At 50.1% G+C, this 20,242-nt stretch overlaps 1 protein-coding gene across 4 annotated transcripts in view; it reads left to right on the top strand.

The window, feature by feature from the left end:
• Positions 1-20,242, top strand: part of LOC134345104 (TRAF2 and NCK-interacting protein kinase-like) — a 255,068-nt gene that overhangs the window by 173,484 nt on the left and 61,342 nt on the right. For 2 of the 4 annotated variants that reach the window (XM_063045267.1, XM_063045264.1), the window contains exons 16-21: positions 1,888-2,052; positions 2,852-3,109; positions 5,746-5,852; positions 6,911-7,050; positions 10,192-10,286; positions 12,031-12,054. In XM_063045267.1, the coding sequence (XP_062901337.1) occupies positions 1,888-2,052; positions 2,852-3,109; positions 5,746-5,852; positions 6,911-7,050; positions 10,192-10,286; positions 12,031-12,054 (789 nt within the window). The remainder of the gene's footprint in view (positions 1-1,887; positions 2,053-2,851; positions 3,110-5,745; positions 5,853-6,910; positions 7,051-10,191; positions 10,287-12,030; positions 12,055-20,242) is intronic. The other 2 variants (XM_063045266.1, XM_063045265.1) reach the window with 1 other exon arrangement.

Raw genomic sequence — 20,242 nt, 5'->3', positions numbered from 1 at the left:
TGGTCCTGAATTGTTGGATCTTCTGCCTGAACCTGAAGGTACATCAGGAACCAACTCACATGTTTGGAAGGCAGTATCCGGAATTTGGAGGGAGTCACTGTTGCATTTTGACCAACGTAGAGCATACTGAAGATCTCACCTTGCATTGTATGATGAACTATAACCTTTGTCTCTCCTGCTCTTTCAGGCTCTTCGTCTTTAGGTGTCAAGGGCTCTGGTCTGATAAGCTGTTTTCTTGCTCTCTGATTGGTTCTACATGATCTGGGAACACTTACCCAAAGCTGTTGAGAATTAGTGATGGAACGTGCCAAACTGAAGTACGAGGAATGGAAGTTCCTTGCTTCCAAGATAGAGTGGATGTGGAGAGGACATTTCCAAAACTGGGAAGTCTGGGACCAGGAAGCATTCGCTCAATATGGAAGCACCGTCCCTTTAGAAAAGAGAAGAGGAAGAATGTAGTGATGTTTAAGAGACATTTAGACAGGCCAGGGAATGGAGGGACAAGGACTGGTAGATATGGCTGTAAAGAAAGCTTCTGTTACACTGGCCTTCATAAATCAATGTATTGAGTACAGGATTTGGTGTGTTATGTTAAAGATGTTGGTGAGGTCTAATATTAACTATTGTGTGCAGTTTTGATCACCTACCTTTTGGAAAGATGTCAATAAGATTGAAAGAATACAGAGAAAATTTATGAGGATGTTGCTGGGACTTGAGGTCTTGAGTTATAGGGAAAGATTGAATAGGTTAGAACTTTATTCCCTGGCGTGTAGAAGAATGAGGGGAGATTTGACAGAGGTATACAGAATTATGAGGGGCATAGATAGGGTAAATGGAAACAGGCTTTTCTCACTGAGGTTGGGTGAGACTCGAACTAGAAGTCATGGGTTAAGGGTGAAAGGTGAAATCTTTAAGGGGAACATGAGGGAGAACTTCTTCACTCAGAGGGTGGTGAGATTGTGGAACCAGCTACCAGTGGAAGAGGTAGATTCAGATTTGATTTCAATGCTTAAGAGAAATTTAGATAGGTACATGGATGGGAGGGGTATGGTCGATGCGACCAGGTTCAGCATGGACTAGATGGACTGAAGGGCCTGTTTCTGTGCTGTAGCACTTTGTGAATCTATGAGCACATTCAAGAGGCTGGAATTCGTTCAGATTGGCACCAGGGCCGACACAGGCATTGTGGGCCATAAGGCCTCTTCCAGTTCTGTGTTTATTCCTGAGAAACCATTTGAGCTGAGAGCTGGGAAAGGTCGAGTCTAGGCTCTTGAGAGAAAATCAGGAACATTTGATGTTTGAAATCATTCCGTTTGGAATTCATACATGTCCTGACTCCATGGAAACTGCTTCTTACAGCTTTGGACGAGTTAGTACCAGGTATTAATCACTTCTGCAGCCTCTGTTACCAATCAGCCTCGAATAAATAATTGTGTCCGTTGTCTGGCAGCCGTCTGCAAAACACTATTCACTCCGAAGCAGAATTTCTTGAATCCCTTACCCATGTGCCACATCCGACCCAGGAGTATCTCTCCTGCTGTCACACCGTGTCCAGGACGTCAAACCTGCCCCAGATGACCGATTGGATTTTAACCATTGCAATGGAAAATCACTCCCCCCCCCCCCCCACACTCAGATGGGACAGGAGCTCAGCCGCTCCACTGTTCCCTCTCTGAAATTCTGAGGCATCTCACACCCATGCCCAGATGATATTGGCAGCTTCAACTTCAGGCAGTCAGATTTGTGTCCTGCTTTGGCTTGAGTTGTGTGTTGGGGGGCGGCTTGCCAGCGAGGGTGGGAGGACATACCGCGTGGAGGCAACTAATACTGTTCCTCCTGTGTCCACTCCCCACCCCTTGCTCACCTCCCGCCGCACTGGCCGTTTAGGTGGAAGAGCGTTCGAAGGGGAACCGCCAGGGCTCGCCCGCCATGTCGCACAAGATGGGGAACCGGATGTCTGACCCCAGCATGCCTCCCCGATCCGAGTCCTTCAGCAGCGGTGGGGTTCAGTCGGCGCGGATCCCTCCTGTGCACGAAGCCGTTGAGTCTCAGGTGAGGTTGGCGCTCCGGGGTTGCGGTGTGATGCGTCTGCCGTGGTTCCGGAAGGCCCTGTCCCAGCTTCGCCACTTGCACGGGGCTTTACAGCAGAGTTGGAAGGCCATTCAGTCCGACCACCTCCTGCTGGCCCGGTCGCAGTCTCACACCATCCCGCTGGTGTTTATTCAGCCTTCCCTGCTGATCAGTTTAGAAATTTACAAGATTGGCTTTATTTGTCAGGCGTGCGTCAGAACGAACAGTGAGGTGTGTCATTTACATCAACAACCAAAGCCGTTCCTCCGCTGACACTACAACATGCCCACAACTTACTAACCCGAGCTCGTATGACTTTGGACTGTGGGGGAAACTGGGGCACCTGGGGGAAATGCATGCAGTCGCTGGGAGAGCGTACAGACAGCGGCAGGAACTGAATCCCGATCACTGGGGCTGTAACGCACGGGTTAGTGAAGTTTAGTGAGTCATAGGAACGCTATGTTGGCGGCAGAAGTGCGGCAACACTGGCAGCAGCCCCCAGTGCATTCTCAGATTGTGTTGGCTGTTGATGCAAACGACAGCCTCTGCTGCATGTTCGACGTTTCGATGCGCATGTTAATCTTTGAGGTGCTCTCTAGCACCCAGCACATCTGTAGACCTAACAAATTCCTCAAATTCCTAATGAGCTAGAGCCACTTTTGCGCCTTCTGCCTGACTGTATCAGTGTGTTGGACCCAGGACAGTTCCACAGCGATGTTGGCGGCCAGGGACAGTGACCACACTGACAGCTGTGTCCTGCCTACCCCTCTTCTCTGTGCAGGTCCAGGTTGCTCACCTGATCCCCGTGAAGCCCCACGGCACGTCCATGACGGGCTCCCAGTCACTCCACGAGCAGCCCACCAAGGGGATGTCCAGCGCCTTCCACTCGCAAGAGGGACTCAAGACGCACCGCGCCGAAATGCCGCGGCAGAACTCAGATCCGACCTCGGAAACGCCACCCCTGCCGCCCCGCCTGGGCTCCAGGGAGGAGAAATACCTGGGTGGCTGGCTCAAACACGATGATGACACGCCTCCCAAGGTGAGCTGTGGGGTGGGGGGCTCCAAACACCATTGGGTGGCTTTCTGTGTCTCTTTATGTGACCTTCGTCATCTCTCACCCCCGTCTCTCCAACCCTCCCCACACCCCCATTCATTCGTCTCACCATCTCTCCATTCCTCCCTGACCCATCCTTCCTCTCACCTCATTTCGGCGTATGACATGAGTCAGTGTTGTATCTAAAGTCCGAGGTATACAGGCTAAACAGGAAGGGAGTCAACACTGTTCCCTTTGGGGCCCCAGTGCTGTTTAAAGCCATGTCTGACACACAACTGTGAAGCCGCACAAACTGTGGTCAGCCAGTCAGGTGGGCGATTATCCAGGATACAATGGAAGTGCCAGCCTGCACGGAACAGAGCTTTCCCCCAGCAATAAGGGCTGTATGGTATTGAAGGCACTTGAGAAATCATAAAAAGATGATCCTCACAGTGCTGCTCTGCTTATCCAAATGGGAGTAGGCTCTGTTCAGCAGGCAGATGACAGCATCGTCGACTCCAATGTGCTCCTGTTAGGCAAACTGCAGGGGTTTGCGGGCTGATCTGAGCAGGGGTCAAAGGTGAGCTTCTCTAGGGTCTTCATGATGTGTGAGGTCAGGGCCACTGGACAGTAGTCATTCAGGACTTTTGTTTGGCCCTTCTTGGGTACTGTGACCACTCGTGATATTTTCCACACAATCGGGACCCTTTCCAGGCTGAGACTCAGATTGAAAATGTGCTGGAGAACTCCACACAGCTACTCAGCACTCTCCTTCAGGACCCTGGGGTTCACACCATCCAGCCCCAATGCTTTGCCATGTCCGAGTTTCCCCACAGCCCTTCTCACCTGCTTATTAGTAACAGCTGGGTGCATTCCGGAGTTTGGAGTTTACTTCCAGCCTAGTTCTGTAAGCAGTCTCTGTAAATTCTCCCTGTGAAATGTGTGTGTTTCCCCTGGATATCTGGTTTCCACCCACGGTGCAAAGATGTAGCAGTTAATGGGTTAATTCATCTCTGTAAATTGTCCTGGGATGAAGTTAGGCTTACTTGGGTTAGTGGTTTTGCTGCGGTGGGCTGCCATGGTTCAAAGTAAAATGAGTTTTCTTGTTGTAAAGTTTGAATTGTGTATTGCACTATCCGCTGTCACCAAACAACAAATTTGCCGGTGATGTTAGACCTGATTCCTATTCTGATTCTGATTCTGATCTACACCACTTACCTTGTCAAATACCTTTTGATAGCGCAAGTATATTACATCCACTGTCTCCTCTACATCTACTCTAACTGATACCTCCTCAAGCGTGCAACTTCTACAAAATAATGTAACAGTTCTGATATATCCTGACTGTAAATTGTACAAAATAATGTAACAGTTCTGATATATCCCAACTGTAAATTTGTGTGAAATAATGTAGCAGTTCTGATATATCCCGGCTGTTTAAGGCAGGTGGGGTTTCCGCCTTTCTCTGTGTGAGGAAGTGATTTCTGAGCCACCATGACTGGTTGGCTCTAAACTTGAAAAGAGACTGGCCTTATTTGTCACAGGTACAGTACATGGAAACATACAGTGAAATGTGGCATTTCTGTCAATGCCCAATACGGGCCAAGGATGTGCAGGGACTAGCATAGCATGCCCCCAATTGAGTAACCCTAACCCGTGTATGTGGGAAGGGTCCGGAGCCCCCGGAGGAAACCCACATGGTCACAGGAAAAACCTGCAGACTCCTTAAAGACAGCGGCAGGGATTAAACCCCGATCAGGCATCACAGGCACTGTAAAATGTTGTGCTAATGGCTGTACTACCATATCACCCCCAATTAAATAATGAAATTAAAGCAAGGAAGTAATGCTGGGGCTTCATAAAGCATTGCCCATACCACACTGGGAGTATTGTGAGCAGTTTTGTCCCTTATCTAACAAAGGATGTGCTGGCATTGGCGAGGCTCCAGAGGCGGTTAACGAGAATGACTCCGGAATGAATGTGTGAAGGTATGAAGTGTGTTTGATGGCTCAGGGTCTGTCCTCGCTGGAGCTTAGAAGAGGGGAACTCATTAAAACCTGTCCAATATTGAGAGGCCTTGAAAGAGTGGAGATGGAGAGAATGTTTCCTCTAGTGGGGGAGTCTCGGACCAGAGGGCACAGCTTCAGAATAAAGGGATGTCCATTTAAAACAGAGATGAGGTGGAATTTCTTTGGCCAGAGGGTTCTGAATCTGTGGAATTCATTGCCTGTGCGGGCCAAGTCGCTGGGTAGATTTAAAGCAAAGGTTGATAGATTCTTGATTAGTCAGGTGACAGAGGTTACGGGGAGTAGTAAGCAAAATGGGATTGAGAGGCATAATAAATCAGCCATGATGGAATGGCAGAATAGACTTGATGAGTTGAATGGCCTAATTCTGCTCCCATGTCTTATGGTCTATTAGTCTTGTCTGGGGAACTGGTTTCCGTCTCTGCTTGCAATCTGTTGATCATTTCTAATGTCTAACCAGAGCCCATGTCCCTTGCTACGTGCAGAATCGCTTGTTCATTTCTGCCCAGTCTGAGGAACAGTTAATTGTCCCCTCCCCTTCCCTGGCCGTACAGCACCCTCCCGTTTCTCTTTCAAAGCTAGCCCTGTCACACTTCCTGTGATATCTCTGCACAGGTCCCTCAGAGGACTACATCCATCTCTCCAGCGCCTGGTCGCAAGAATTCTCCAGGAAATGGTGGCGGATTGGCCAATCGGCCTGGCACTCAGCCAATAAGAGCAAGGTAACAGCAACGAGGAACAAACCACCGATCGGAAGTGTCGTTAGGGAGGGCTCTGGTTACTGATTTCTGTGGTCCCCACTCTCCAGAATGTGAAAGGGGAACTGGATATCCTATATCTGAGCGTGTGAGATCTCACTGACACTATACGCAGTTTCTGTCTCGTGCCCTTACTGCAGTATGTGTCCCTCAGTCATTTCTGAAGCATTCCTGGCCCCTCCTCACTCCAGTGCCTGTGGGATTGTGCTGTGCATGGAGTTAGAAGTGTGTCCCCCGGTGCAGTGGTTAGCTCTGGAGACCCTCAGTATCCCTGAGTGAAGTGTGGAAACGCAGCCCCTTTCCGAGCCAGTGGTGAGCTCTCTCACTGATAATATCGGTCGGCACCCAAACACGACCAGCTGCCCATCACAAAGAAAGAGGGCTGTCAGTCCTGCCACGTCACAGGTCCTGTGGAAGGGGTGTAATCCATCGCTTCTGTCTCACTGATCAGGACAGTGATCCGATAATCTAATAATCCCTCTCCAGTGACTCCTGTTACACCAGCTGTGCTGACCAGTGATTCGTTTCTGTCCAGTGTCCTGTGACCCACTCACTGGCCAATCGTTGTGTCCAGTGTCTAGTAACCACATCCAGTATCCCGTGACCCACTACTGACCAGTGACTGTGTCCAGTGACTAGTAACCATGTCCAGTGTCCCGTGACCCACTCACAGTGACCGTGCACAGTGCCCCAATCACTGACCAGTATCAACCACTATCCAGAGTCCAGTGTGCAGACCACAGCCAGAGCGTCGGTCAAGCTGGGTATTCAGTATGTGTTCCCTGCCTGAAACCTCAGCCGTGAATGGGGGGGGTGTGTGGGAGAATGTACGCGTGTGTGTGTTGTGTATATGTCTCTGTGTGTGGTTGAGTGTGTGTGTGTATGTGTTTGAGGAGGGGAAGAGAACGTGTGCATGTGTGAGTCTACGTACGTGTCTGTGTGCATGCGGCCATTACCCCACCCTCCCCCCCCCATCCGGAGTGTCTGCTCTGTGTGACCCTGCGCCTCTCCTGCCTCCACAGTAACCCTGACCTGCGGAAGGCAGAGATTGCCCTGGATACCCCCCTGCACCGGACCAGCAGTGGCAGCTCCTCGAGCTCCAGCACTCCCAGCTCCCAGAGCGGCTCCCAGCCTGGCTCCAACGAACGCAACCAGGTCCGAGGTGAGAGAAACCACCCCCCCAGCACCGGCGGAGAGCGTGGGACATGTGTCGACCTGTACTGGGTGGAGAGGAGGGATGTAGGATAGTGAGGCTGGTGTTCAAAGTTGAGCTAACCATAAGACATGAGAGTCTACACCACCATTCCATCTTGATAGGTAGTTAGTTCCTCTCCACGCCTTGTGGTGCATCAGGCAGCAACCTTGCCTTTTGTTTAGCATTTGTCTGTTTTTTACGAGACCAAGTTGCTAGCTCGATACTCGCCCCAGCACAGATGGAAGGCATGCGAGGAGCCGGCTGGATTCGAACCTGGGACCGCTCACCTTGAAGTCTGGTGTGGATGCCTCGACAACACTGGCTGGCAAAGCGAATCACGGCCTTTCAATATTCAATAAGTTTCAATGACACTCCCCGCACCCCCCCCACCATTCTCTAAACTCCAGTGAGTACAGGCCCGGACCCATCAAACACTCCTCGAATATTAACCCTTTCGTTCCCATAATCATTCTTGTGAACCTCCTCTGGGCCCTCTCCAATTCCAGCACATCTTTTCTTACATAAGGGGCCGAAAACTTCCCACAATACTCCAAGTGCAGTCTGACCAATGCCTTATAAAACCTCAGCATTACATCCTTCTAGTCCTCTTGAAATGAATGCTAACATTGTATTTGCCTTCCTCACCGCTGACTCGGCCTGGAAATTAACCTTTAAGGGATCCTGCATGAGGACTCCCAAGTGCCTTTGCACCTCAATATTTTGAATTTTCTTCCCATTCAGAAAACCTCCCTTGCCTCGCATCACCCAGCCCACACTGGGTATCCCTGATGGTCAGACTCCCTCCCGGCCATGGTCAGTCGACTGGCCGCACAGCCTTCCACTGCTCTCTTCCCCGTGTTTAACTCTCTCCATTCGAGTGACTGGCCTCCGCTCGCAGAACACAGGAACAGGCCCTTCTCTGATGCCATCCCATCGGCCTGCACAGCATCCATAACCCTCCATTCCCTGCATACTCTGCTTTCTGATACTCCCACAAACACAAGAGATTCTGCAGCTGCTGGAAATCTAGAGGAACGGACTCAAAATGCTGGAAGTACTCAGCAGCCAGGCAGCATCTGTGGAAATGAATAAACCGTCGACGTTTCAGGCCGAGATCCTGCATCAGGACTGAAGAGGAAGGGTGAAGATGCCAGAATAAAAAGTTGGGGCCTGATACCTGTCCTCCTTCCCTTTCTCCCATAGTCCTCTCACTTCTCCTGTGAGATTCCTTCTTCAGCCCCTTACCTTTTCCACCTCTCACCTCCCACCCTTCTGCTCCATTACCCCCTTCCCCACCCACCTGGCTTCATCTAGCTTGTCCTCCTCCCTTTTATTCTGGCTTCTTCCCAATTCATTTCCAGTCAAGAAGAAGGGTCTTGCCCTGAAACCTTGACTGTTTATTTCTCTCCATAGATGCTGCCTGACCTGCTGAGTTTCTCCAGCATTTTGTGCCTGTTACTCTTAAAACAACTCCAATGATCTGTCTCCAGCACTGCCCCTGGCAGCCATTTTCCACACACCCACCACTCTGTGTATAAACAAATTTGCCCGGTACCACTCCTTTCAATTTGCCCCTCTCACCTTAAACCAGTGCCCTGAAGGTTTGACATGCCTACACTGGAAACGGATTTGCTTTTTCTAGCCTGCCTGAGGCTCTTTTTGGTCAGGGTGGGCCCTGGATGTAGCATCAGAGCTGTCTAAGTGATCTGATATGAAGAGCGAGTGTGGCCCAGGCAGCAAGCTCCCCTCTCCATGCAGCCGGTAAATCTAAAGGACCGATACAGTTTGGCACCAGTGGCGTCACAGGAGCTGCCAGTCAGCACGGAACTCAGGACAGCCCTGTCCTCGAGGATTACTGCTGAAGCCTTCCCTGTGAGTGGGTATAACCGCAAAGCAGTGGAGCCTTCCTTCTCCGAGATGAGCTCCCAATCATGGCTGAATGAGCCCCATCAGCCCAAAGCAAAGTGAAGGCCTGGAGCTGGGCTTGGTTGTCATCGGCTATTTGCGTCGCGTGTTGTTGGGAGCTTTCAATAGACAGTGGGAGCTTATCCCGACTTCCCCTGGCTCTAACATCCTTAAGAAATCTTAAGCTAACCTGATTACTCCTCCCAAAATCTTACAAACCTTTATCAGGTCTCTCCACAGCTTCCGCTCCAGAGAAAACAATCTAATCTTTCCTTACAGCTTCTGCTCTCTAATCCAGGCAGCATCCTGGTGAATCTCCTCTACACCCTCTCCAGAGCTCCGCATCAGGGTGACCCAAGCTGCTGGCAGTACTTGCCCAGCGACACTGCCACTTCCTGATGAGAGGTCTTGGCCCAAAACATCGACTCGGTCTTGCCCAGAGGCATCAACTGATCCATTTCATAAATGCTGGCCAACCCGCTAAGTTCCTCCAGCTTTTTGTGTATATTGTTCTGGATTTCCCATATCCCTTGTGTTTGTGACTTACTGACTCCTGTAGTCAATTCCGCTGCAAAAGAGGTTCGATCTGCTACCCATGTCCCTATTCCCGCCTCCTCCTTCACCCACCCTCCCACTGGATAGTTCCAGTTGAGGGATCCTCTTGCTTAAATTTTTGCTCCCTCCTCTCTGTCTAGGCCTCCCTTACTTCTGCAGTGCTCCATCTCTTCAGGAGCCCTTCATGCTTCTCTAACTTGGACCCTCCCTCCACCCTTCAATCGCTCTCTTCACTCCGCCTCGCCATACCCCCTCCTCTTCCCTCTCTGCCCTCCTCCGCCCCTCCTGCCCTCCCCCTCCCCAGCACACTCCTGGGTTCCCACTGCACTGCTATTAATGGCTGTGCCTTTATCTATTTGGTACCCCAGGTGAGGGATCCCCTCGCTAAAACTTTCCACCTTCAACTGTGCCTCCAGACGGACGTCCGAGTGGTAGGTCACATGGCCATGGAGTGGTTCCCCCCAACATAAGCTCGACGCAGTGCCCTGCACCTGTGGGTATCCCATTGAATCAACCACCAGCATCCGTGATCCCTCCTTGCCTTTAGGATGCTTTGCAAAGTCGGGGGTGCTATATGAATGCAGGATCTCATTGCCAGGCAGGTTTAGCTGGCCATTAAAACTGCTGCGCTCTTCATTGTCTTCACAGGCACCGGCAAGGCTGAAGGGTCTCCCATCCCATCCCACGAGGGCTCGCGGAGACCAGAAGAGGGCCGGGAGCTAACGAGGCCTGGCAGACCGGCGGTAAGTCCCACCCCGACTACAGGTACACAGTGGCTGGTGGGCAAAGGGGGATTACTGGCAGACTGGGACAGCAGGTGGAGGCGGAAAGCAATTTGGAAATCAGGCCAACTGCAGCGATAGGCAGACTGGGACAACAGGCGAACTGCAGCGATAGGCAGACTGGGACAACAGGCGAACTGCAGCGATAGGCAGACTGGGACAACAGGCGAACTGTAGCGATAGGCAGACTGGGACAACAGGCGAACTGCAGCGATAGGCAGACTGGGACAACAGGCGAACTGCAGCGATAGGCAGACTGGGACAACAGGCGAACTGTAGCGATAGGCAGACTGGGACAACAGGCGAACTGCAGCGATAGGCAGACTGGGACAACAGGCGAACTGCAGCGATAGGCAGACTGGGACAACAGGCGAACTGCAGCGATAGGCAGACTGGGACAACAGGCGAACTGTAGCGATAGGCAGACTGGGACAACAGGCGAACTGCAGCGATAGGCAGACTGGGACAACAGGCGAACTGGAGCGATAGGCAGACTGGGACAACAGGTGAACTGGAGCGATAGGCAGACGGACAACAGGTGAACTGCAGCGATAGACAGACTGGGACAACAGGTGAACTGCAGCGATAGGCAGACTGGGACAACAGGCGAACTGCAGCGATAGGCAGACTGGGACAACAGGCGAACTGTAGCGATAGGCAGACTGGGACAACAGGCGAACTGCAGCGATAGGCAGACTGGGACAACAGGTGAACTGCAGCGATAGGCAGACTGGGACAACAGGCGAACTGCAGCGATAGGCAGACTGGGACAACAGGCGAACTGTAGCGATAGGCAGACTGGGACAACAGGCGAACTGCAGCGATAGGCAGACTGGGACAACAGGCGAACTGGAGCGATAGGCAGACTGGGACAACAGGCGAACTGTAGCGATAGGCAGACTGGGACAACAGGCGAACTGCAGCGATAGGCAGACTGGGACAACAGGCGAACTGGAGCGATAGGCAGACTGGGACAACAGGTGAACTGGAGCGATAGGCAGACGGACAACAGGTGAACTGCAGTGATAGACAGACTGGGACAACAGGTGAACTGCAGCGATAGGCAGACTGGGACAAGAGGCGAACTGCAGCGATAGGCAGACTGGGACAACAGGTGAACTGCAGCGATAGGCAGACTGGGACAACAGGTGAACTGCAGCGATAGGCTAACTGGGGCAACAAGTGAATTGGGGCAATTGGCAGACTGGGGCAACAAGTGGTCTGGGACAGCAGGCAAACTGGGGCTGCTGCTGGAACAGGCAGATTGCGGCAATAAGCAGACTGAAGCAATGGGCGAGCTGGGCAGTGGTAGACTGAGGTGACAAGTGGGAGGGTGTGCAACAGAGGAACTGTGTCAATAGACAGACTTGGCAACAGATGGGGGGTGTTGCAGGCAAACTCCCCTCTCCCTCTCCCACCTTTCCCCTCCCCCTGCTCACCCCCTTCCCTCCCGAGCCCCTACCTACCTCACTGATACAACCATGGTGGCAGTTACACAGTGTGAACAGCAGGGGGAGACAGTGGGCGAGGCAGCCATTCTGTTTGCTGGTTTTGCTTTGAAAACTATCTGTGTGCTTTCACTTTTTTATTTTTTTAAATAACACCAGGTTTGTCTTCCACAACTAACATCTCTAATTTTTCTCTTCAACCTCTCTCTCTACCTGTCTTTCATCTCGACCACGGACTAACCTCCTGTCCCTCCCAGAGCTATAAGAAAGCCATAGATGAGGTTAGTACCAGCCCTCACAGGTAACAGGCTGGAACGTGTGTCGGCCGCAATGTCAGCTTTCTGTTGGTTCTTTGGTGTGGAACGAAGTGGTTTCAATCACTCTGATTGGGTGGATGAGTTGAGGGACCTCTTGTCATGTGACCTTGTCCCACTTCCCAATGGCCCAATCAACTTCTTCGTTCTTCTAAAGTCCATCACCCCTACTGGGGTATTGGCCACTGACAGCAGCTCGCCAGAGTCGAGAGTCTTCCGTCCTGGGGCAGTCCCTGGGTGTACGGGGAGCAAGTCTTTGGCCCCTTAGTTCCCTTTTGGGAGTGAGATTTCGCTTTAAAGGTTAGCTGTACTTGTAACATGTACATCAAAGCATACAGTGAAATGTGCCATTTACATCAGGAACCATCACTGTCCGAGGATGTGCTGGGGCAGCTCACAGGTGTCACCATGCTTCTCGTGCCCACCGAGTTCACCCATGACTTACTAACCCTAATGTGTAAGTCGTTGGAATGGGGGAGGAAACCCATGCAGTCGCAGGGAGAACGTGCAAACTCCTTACAGAGAGCAGCGGGAATTGAACCTGGGCCACTGGTGTTGTAAAACATGTTAGAGTTACGGAGAAGGTGCAGTGCAGGTAAACAAGATGAAAGGGCCACGACGAGGTAGACTATGAGGCTGACAGTTCAGCTTTATTGTGTGACATGTCCATCCAACAGTCTGATAACAGCGGGTTGAGAAGCTGCAGGTCTAGTGTGGGTGAGGTAGAATCCAGAGGGAGTTAATGGGAATGTGGGAAGGGAGGAATGGATCACAGAGAAAACCAGTAGGGTAATGGGATTCCTCTGTGGGCTAGAATAGACTGGATGGGCAGTGAATACAGAAATCTCTACCACAAACCCCTCACCATGAACACTCCTGTGTACAGATAATGCACCTTTCAGAAGAGGCATAAACACTAAAGATTCTGCAGGTGCTAGAAATCCAAAGCAACACAAACACAACAATGCCATTAGTTTCAAGGTAATTATGGAGAAAGGTAGGTCTGGTTCTCGGGCTGAGATTCCACATTGGAGAAAGGCCAGTTTAGATAATCAGAACTGGCAAGTATGGATTGTGACAGGCTGTTTTCCGGCAAAAGTCGGAAAGGTTGGTTGGCGGCTTTCAAAAGTGAATTTTTGAGATTATACGGCTGGTTATGTGCCTATCAAAATAAAAGTTAAAGGTAACACGTGTAGGGGACTTTGGTTTTCAAGGGATGATGAGGCCCTGGTTGTGAAAGGAAAGGAGATGCACAGTAGGTATCTGCAAGCAGGAACAAATGAGGTGCTTACAGAGTACAAGAAATATGAGAGAGCACTTGATAAAGGGCTAAAAGAAGGCACAAGCTTGCCCTAGCAGACAAGCTGAAGGAACATCCTAAGGGATTCTACAGATTATGTTTATAGCAGAAGGATTGCAAAGAATAAAATTGGCCCTCTAAAAGTTCAGAATGGTAATCTATGCGTGGAGACAAAAGACAAGGGGGAGACCTTAAATCTGTATTTATTTGGGAGTTAGACACAATTGGCACCTGGGGATGTACTTGCTGGTGTTTAGAAGAAATGGGTTGGGGTGGGGAACTCATTGAAATCTGTCAAATATTGAAGAGCCTGGATAGAATGGGTGTGGAGAGGATGTTTCCTACAGTGGGGGAGTCTAGGACCAGAGGGCACAGCCTCAAACTAGAAAGACATTCCTTTAGAACAGAGATGAGGAGGAATTTCTTCAGCCAGAGGGAGAGGGAGGTGACTCTGTGGAATTCGTTGCCACGGACAGCTGTAGAGGCCGACATTGGGTACAGTTAAGGCAAAGATTAGATCATAAAACATAGGAGCAGAATTAGGCCATTCGACCCATCAAGTATGCCCATAATTTCATCGTGGCTAATTTATTTTCCTTCTCAACCCCATTCTCCTACTTTCTGCCCATAACCTTTGACACCCTGACTAATCAACAATCTATCAACATCGGCTTTAAACGTGTTCAATAGGTTTCAATGCGATCACCCCCCCACCCCACCATTCTTCTGAACTCCAGTGAATACAGGCCCCGAGCCATCCCGTCAAGTCAAACATTCCTCGGTCATTAACCCTTTCATTCCTGGAGTCATTCTCATGAACCTCCTCTGGGCCCTCTCCAATGTCAGCAGATCCTTTCTTAGATAAGGGGCCCAAAACTGCCCACAATACTCCAAGTGAGGTCTGATCAATGCCTTAGAAAGCCTCAGCATTACACCTTTGCATTTATATTTTGCATTAACCAATTTCCCCCGGGATCAGTAAAGTATGACTATGACTATATTCTTGTTCTCCTGAAATGAATGCTAATTTGCCACACAGACCTGTAGACCCTGGTGATTAAGAGAGTGATGCCTGCAGAATCTTTTCCTTTGCCAAATTTCTGCCTTGATCATTTTTTCCAACTTGATTTCTTTTCTCCACCGTCCCCTCCCTCTTGCCCCCATGCTGACCCGCCGGTTGCTCATGTAGGCAAAGGTGGTAAGACTAATACTGCCTCACTCTGCTTTTGAACGTCTGCGTGCTTTACGTGTGAAGCTGGCCACCCTATCTCTGTTTTCTCGAGCCAGCGGCTACGTCAGTTGTTGATGCTTCTGAGTGTTTATGTGGGTGGGTGTGTGGGTGGGGCGATGTTGTGCAAGTTCCGCACTCCACCCTTTGCCCCTCCTCCCAGCCTCCATCGGCTGCCAGCCCTCCCATTACCTGGAGTTAGCTTTCCAAGGCGAGCCTGTCGTCGTCGCTGTGCAGGTGATGGGCTCTGGCTCAGGGTGTGAGCTTGCAGCCGTTGGTCAGTGTGTGCAGGGACAGCTAATGGCAGTGGAGGTTAGCGACTGATTGTGCCTGGGCTGGCACACACCGTGCTTTTTACAGCAGACTTTCAACATAAGTCTTGGCGGGAATGCAGTAACTGGTTAGGCCAAAAGACACAGGAGCAGAACTAGGCCTTTCTGCCTGTCGAGTCTGGTCCACCATTCCATCATGGCTGATGACCCCATTTTCCTGCCTTCTCCCCGTAACTTTTGATGCCCTGACAATCCAAGATCCTATCAACCTCCGCTTTAAATGTACCCAATGTCTTGGCCTCCGCAGCCATCTGTGGCAATGAATTCCACATATTCACCATCCTGAGGCTAAAGAAATTCCTCCTCATCTCTGTTCTAGAGGGAAGTCCCTTTATTCTGACGCTGTGCCCTCTGGTCCTAGACTCCCCCACTATAGGAAACATCCTCTCCACATTCATTCTGTCCAGGCCTTTCAATATTTGATAGGTTTTGATGAGATCTCCCCTTATTCCCCTAAACTCCATTGAGTACAGAGCCAAAACCATCAACCACCTTAACCCTTTCATTACAGAGATCATTCTCGTGAATTACCTCTGGACCATCTCCAATGCCAGCACATCTTTTGTTAGATAAGGGGCCCAAAAGTCACCTGGACCAGATGGTAATACACCCCAGAAAGAGCTGGCTGAAGACTGTGGAGGCATTAGTAATCATCTTTCACGATTCGTTAAATTCTGACATGGTTCTGGAGGAATGGAAAATTGTAAATGTCACTCCACTGTTCAGGAAGGGTGACAGGCAGAGGAAAGGAAATTATAGGCCAGTTAGTCTGTCATTCTTGGTTGGGAAAATGTTGGAGTCAATTGTTAAGGATGTAGTTGGAGGCACAAGTTAAAATAGACAATAGTCAACATGGTTTCCTTAAGGGAAAATCTTGCCTGACAAACTGGTCGGAATTCTTTGAAAAAAGAACAAGCAAGATAGACAAAGAACAATCGGTTGATGTTGTGCACTTGGATTTTCAGAAGGCCTTTGTCAAGGTGCCACACATGAGGCTACTTAACAAGCTATGATCCCATGGTATTACAGGAAAGTTATAGGCATGATAAAGTACTGGCTGATTGGCAGGGGGCAAAAAGTGGAGCCTTTCCCGGTTGGCTGCTGGTGACTACTGGTGTTCCACAGGGTCTGCGTATGGACCACTTCTTTTCACGTTATATGTCGGTGACTTGTATGGTAGAATTGATGGCTTTGTGGTCAAGCTTGTGGGCAAAATGAAGATATGTAGAGGGTAAGTAGTTTTGAGGCTACAGAAGAACGTAGACAGATTAGGAGAATGGACAAAGAAGTGGCAAATGGAATACAGTGTTGGGAAGTGTATGGTAGATGAAGTGAAAGTGTACTCTATTTTCTAAATGGAGAAAAAGATTTTAAAATCTGAGGTACAAAATTTGCGGGTTGAGTCTGTGGTGAGGAAGACAAATACGATGTTAGCATTCATTTCAAGAGGTTTTGAATATAAGAGCAAGGATGTCATCTTGAGGCTTTATAAAGCACTGGTGAAGCCTCGCTAAGAGTACTGTGAGCACTTTTGAGCACCTCACCTCAGAAAGAATGTGCTGACATTGCAGAGGGTTCAAAGGAGGTTCACGAAAATGATCCCGGGACTGAAAGGCTGGAATCATGTTGTAGGTTTTCACAAATAAAATGAAGTGGGGCATTTTTTTGTTTAGCAATAGCCATAACACATTTTATTGAACTCCGAATCCTACACCACAAAAGTGTGCAAAAAAAAAACCTTTTGCATAATAACATCATCCATGTCAGACCAGCCTCTAGAAGTGAAACCCCAACTCAATGGCAGTGTTTGTGAATTATGTACATTTCTCCCAATTGCATCACCCTACACAGGCCCTCCCACATTTCAAGCCAAGTCAAGTCAAGTTGCTTTTTATTGTCATTTCGACCATAAGCTGCTGGTACCGTACACAGTAAAAACGAAACAACGTTCCTCCAGGACCATGGTGCTACATGAAACAACACAAAACTACAGTAGACTAAGTGAGACAGCACAAGGCTACACTAGACTACAGACAAACACAGGACTGCATAAAGTGCACAAAACAGTGCAGGGCAGTACAGTAAATAATAAACAAGACAATAGGCACAGTAGAGGACAAATTACAATATAATAATAAATGATGTAGATGTCAGTCTAGACTCTGGGTATTGAGGAGTCTGATGACTTGGGGGAAGAAGCTGTTGCACAGTCTGGTTGTGAGAGCCCGGATGCTTCGGTGCCTTTTTCCAGATGGCAGGAGGGAGAAGAGTTTGTATGAGGGGTGCGTGGGGTCCTTCACAATACTGTTGGCTTTGCAGGTGCAGCGTGTGGTGTAAATGTCTAATGGCAGGAAGAGAGACCCTGATGATCTTCTCAGCTGACCTCACTATCCGCTGCAGGGTCTTGCGATCCGAGACGGTGCAATTTCCAAACCAGGCAGTGATGCAGCTGCTCAGGATGTTCTCAATACAACCTCTGTAGAATGTGGTGAGGATGGGGGGTGGGAGATGGACTTTTCTCAGCCTTCGCAGAAAGTAGAGACGCTGCTGGGCTTTCTTTGCTATGGAGCTGGTGTTGAGGGACCAGGTGAGAATCTCCGCCAGGTGAACACCAAGAAATTTGGTGCTCTTAACAATCTCAACGGAGGAGCCGTCAATGTTCAGCGGAGAGTGGTCGCTCCGTGTCCTCCTGAAGTCAACAACCATCTCTTTTGTTAACATTCAGAGACTGGTTGTTGGCTCTGCACCAGTCTGTTAGCCACTGCACGTCCTTTCTGTATGCTGACTCGTTGTTCTTGCTGATCAGACCCACCACGGTCGTGTCATCGGTGAACTTGATGTGGTTCGAGCTGTGTGTTGCAGCACAGTCGTGGGTCAACAGAGTGAACAACAGTGGACTGAGCACACAGCCCTGGGGGGCCCCTGTGCTCAGTGTGATGGTGTTGGAGATGCTGCTTCCAATCCGGACTGACTGAGGTTCCCAGTCAGGAAGTCTAGGATCCAGTTGCAGAGGGAGGTGTTCAGGCCCAGTAGGCTCAGCTTTCCAATCAGTTTCTGAGGAATGATTGTGTTGAATGCTGAACTGAAGTCTATGAACAGCATTCAAACGTACGTGTCTTTTTTTGTCAAAGTGGGTTAGGGCCAGGTGGAGGGTGATGGCAATGGTGTCATCTGTTGAACGGCTGGGATGGTACACGAACTGCAGGGGGTTCCTGTGAGGGGGGCAGCAGGGTCTTGATGACGAGCCTCTCGAAACACTTCATGATGATGGATGTGAGTGCGATGGGACGCTAGTCATTGAGGCAGGACACTGAAGACTTCTTTGGCACGGAGACGATGATGGCGGCCTTGAAGCACGTAGGAACGACGACGCTGCTCAGGGAGATGTTGAAGATGTCAGTGAGAATCTCAGCTAGCTGGTCTGCACATCATCTAAGCACTCTGCCAGGAATATTGTCTGGTCCAGCAGCCTTCCATGGGTTGACCCTGCACAGGGTTCTCCTCACATCGGCCACGGTCAGACACAGCACCTGGTCGTTTGGAGGAGGGGTGGTCTTCCTCGCCACCACGTCATTTTCCACCTCGAAATGAGCGTAGAAGTTGTTCAACGCATCTGGGAGGGAGGCATCACCAGCACAGGCAGGTGGTGTTGTCTTGTAGTTGGTGATATCCTGAATGCCCTTCCACATGCGTCGCGTGTCACCGCTGTCCTGGAAGTAGCTGTGGATTCACTGGGCGTGTGCACGCTTTGCCTCTCTAAATGGCCGGGACAGTTTGGCCCTCGCTGTTGTTAGGGCTGCCTTGTTGCCTCTCACAATTACATTACCCTACACAAGCACCCTCCCCAGAATTCACTGGACCGGCATTGTCAGCCTGTCTGGAGCCAGGCTCAGGTTCTTTGTTCCGTGCATGGAGGAACTGCAGGTGCCCCTGTCTCGTCCAGAGGTGTGTTGACACGCTTATGGTCAAGCAGCGGAATACTCCAAATCTCGATGGGCCAGTTTAAGGCAATCTACTGAAATACGTTCAGGTTTACCCCTCTTATCTATGATTTTCTCCCTGTTCCAAAACACCAAACGGGCCATTGTAAGGGGGCCTAAGGGGACGTTGGTGTGTGTCGTGGCAGATGAAAACAAACAAGGCAGGATGCAGGTCAACGAGAACCCAAGAGTGCTGTACGCCATGAAGGGAGGTGGGAATAGGTGAAAAGGAATTGAGTTTACTGAGGAGGGTGGAACGCTGCTGAGAGGCCAACTAGGCAGTTGTGGCAGCAGGAATGAACTGGCATGGCACTGGTAACGGCTGCCCACACGCCAACTCAGCGGACGACTACAGGACTGTGCTGTATTCTTCAATCCAAACGGCGTGCACAGAAACTCTTCAGAGGCTAATTGGGGTTTTCACACCTATTTTGAGAATGTCCTCCAAACGCACAGGTACCTGATGGTAGCCCCTAACTAGATCGACTTTGGAAAAAATTAACTTTCTGGCTAAGTGTGCCGACAAGTCTTGAATGTGCGGGACTGGGTAACAATGGGGAGTGGTGGCCTCGTTAAGGCATCAGTAATCATGTAGGTGGCAACCACCATCAGACTTAGAACCACATGGAGGGGTGAAACCCAGGGGCTATTTGACTGGCGCACGGTTCCAAGTATTTTCACATTGGCAAGCTGAACCTTCGTGGTTGCCAACTTTTCTGGGTCCAGTCTACCCACGCGGCATGAAATTCTGGGAATGTGGTGTTCGACCCTGTGTTTTGGAGCTGTAGTGGAGAATGTGGGCTTGGTGAGGTCTGGGAATTCGCCCAGCAGTCGAGTAACTCACACGCAGCGGTGCACTTCCTAGCGTTTGTACCAACGTGAGCGCAGTAAAACCACAGGACTGGCGTCATTTGTTTCACAGTCGTAGGTGTCCTCGTGTTGGGGGCTTGCTGATTGCGTTTTCTGAGGCAGAGAAAGGAAGAGGAATGATGTACCAGATATACTGGCTTTGGAAGCCATGCAGAGGATGTTCACCAGGTTGATTCCAGAGATGAAGGGGTTAGACTTTGAGGAAAGATTGAGTTCCCTGGGACTGTCATCATCATCAGCATCAGGTTCCGTGCCCAGTTTGAGCTTTGACTGCCATGGCCCACACACTCCTGTTTCAGGTCAAGTGGATCAATTCATTGGTATTCATTTCCAGTTCTCTGGCTGCTGTCTCCATCATCATTTGTCTTTGTCTTCCTCTTGCTTTCTTCCCTTCAATCTTTCCCATAATTACCCTGCATTCTAACTCCTCTTTCCTAATCACATG

This window comes from Mobula hypostoma, chromosome 4 (genome assembly GCF_963921235.1).
Source record: "Mobula hypostoma chromosome 4, sMobHyp1.1, whole genome shotgun sequence".
Classification (NCBI taxonomy): Eukaryota; Metazoa; Chordata; class Chondrichthyes; order Myliobatiformes; family Myliobatidae; genus Mobula; species Mobula hypostoma.
Note: the sequence above shows the minus strand (reverse complement) of the source record. Positions and strands in the feature narration are given on the sequence as shown.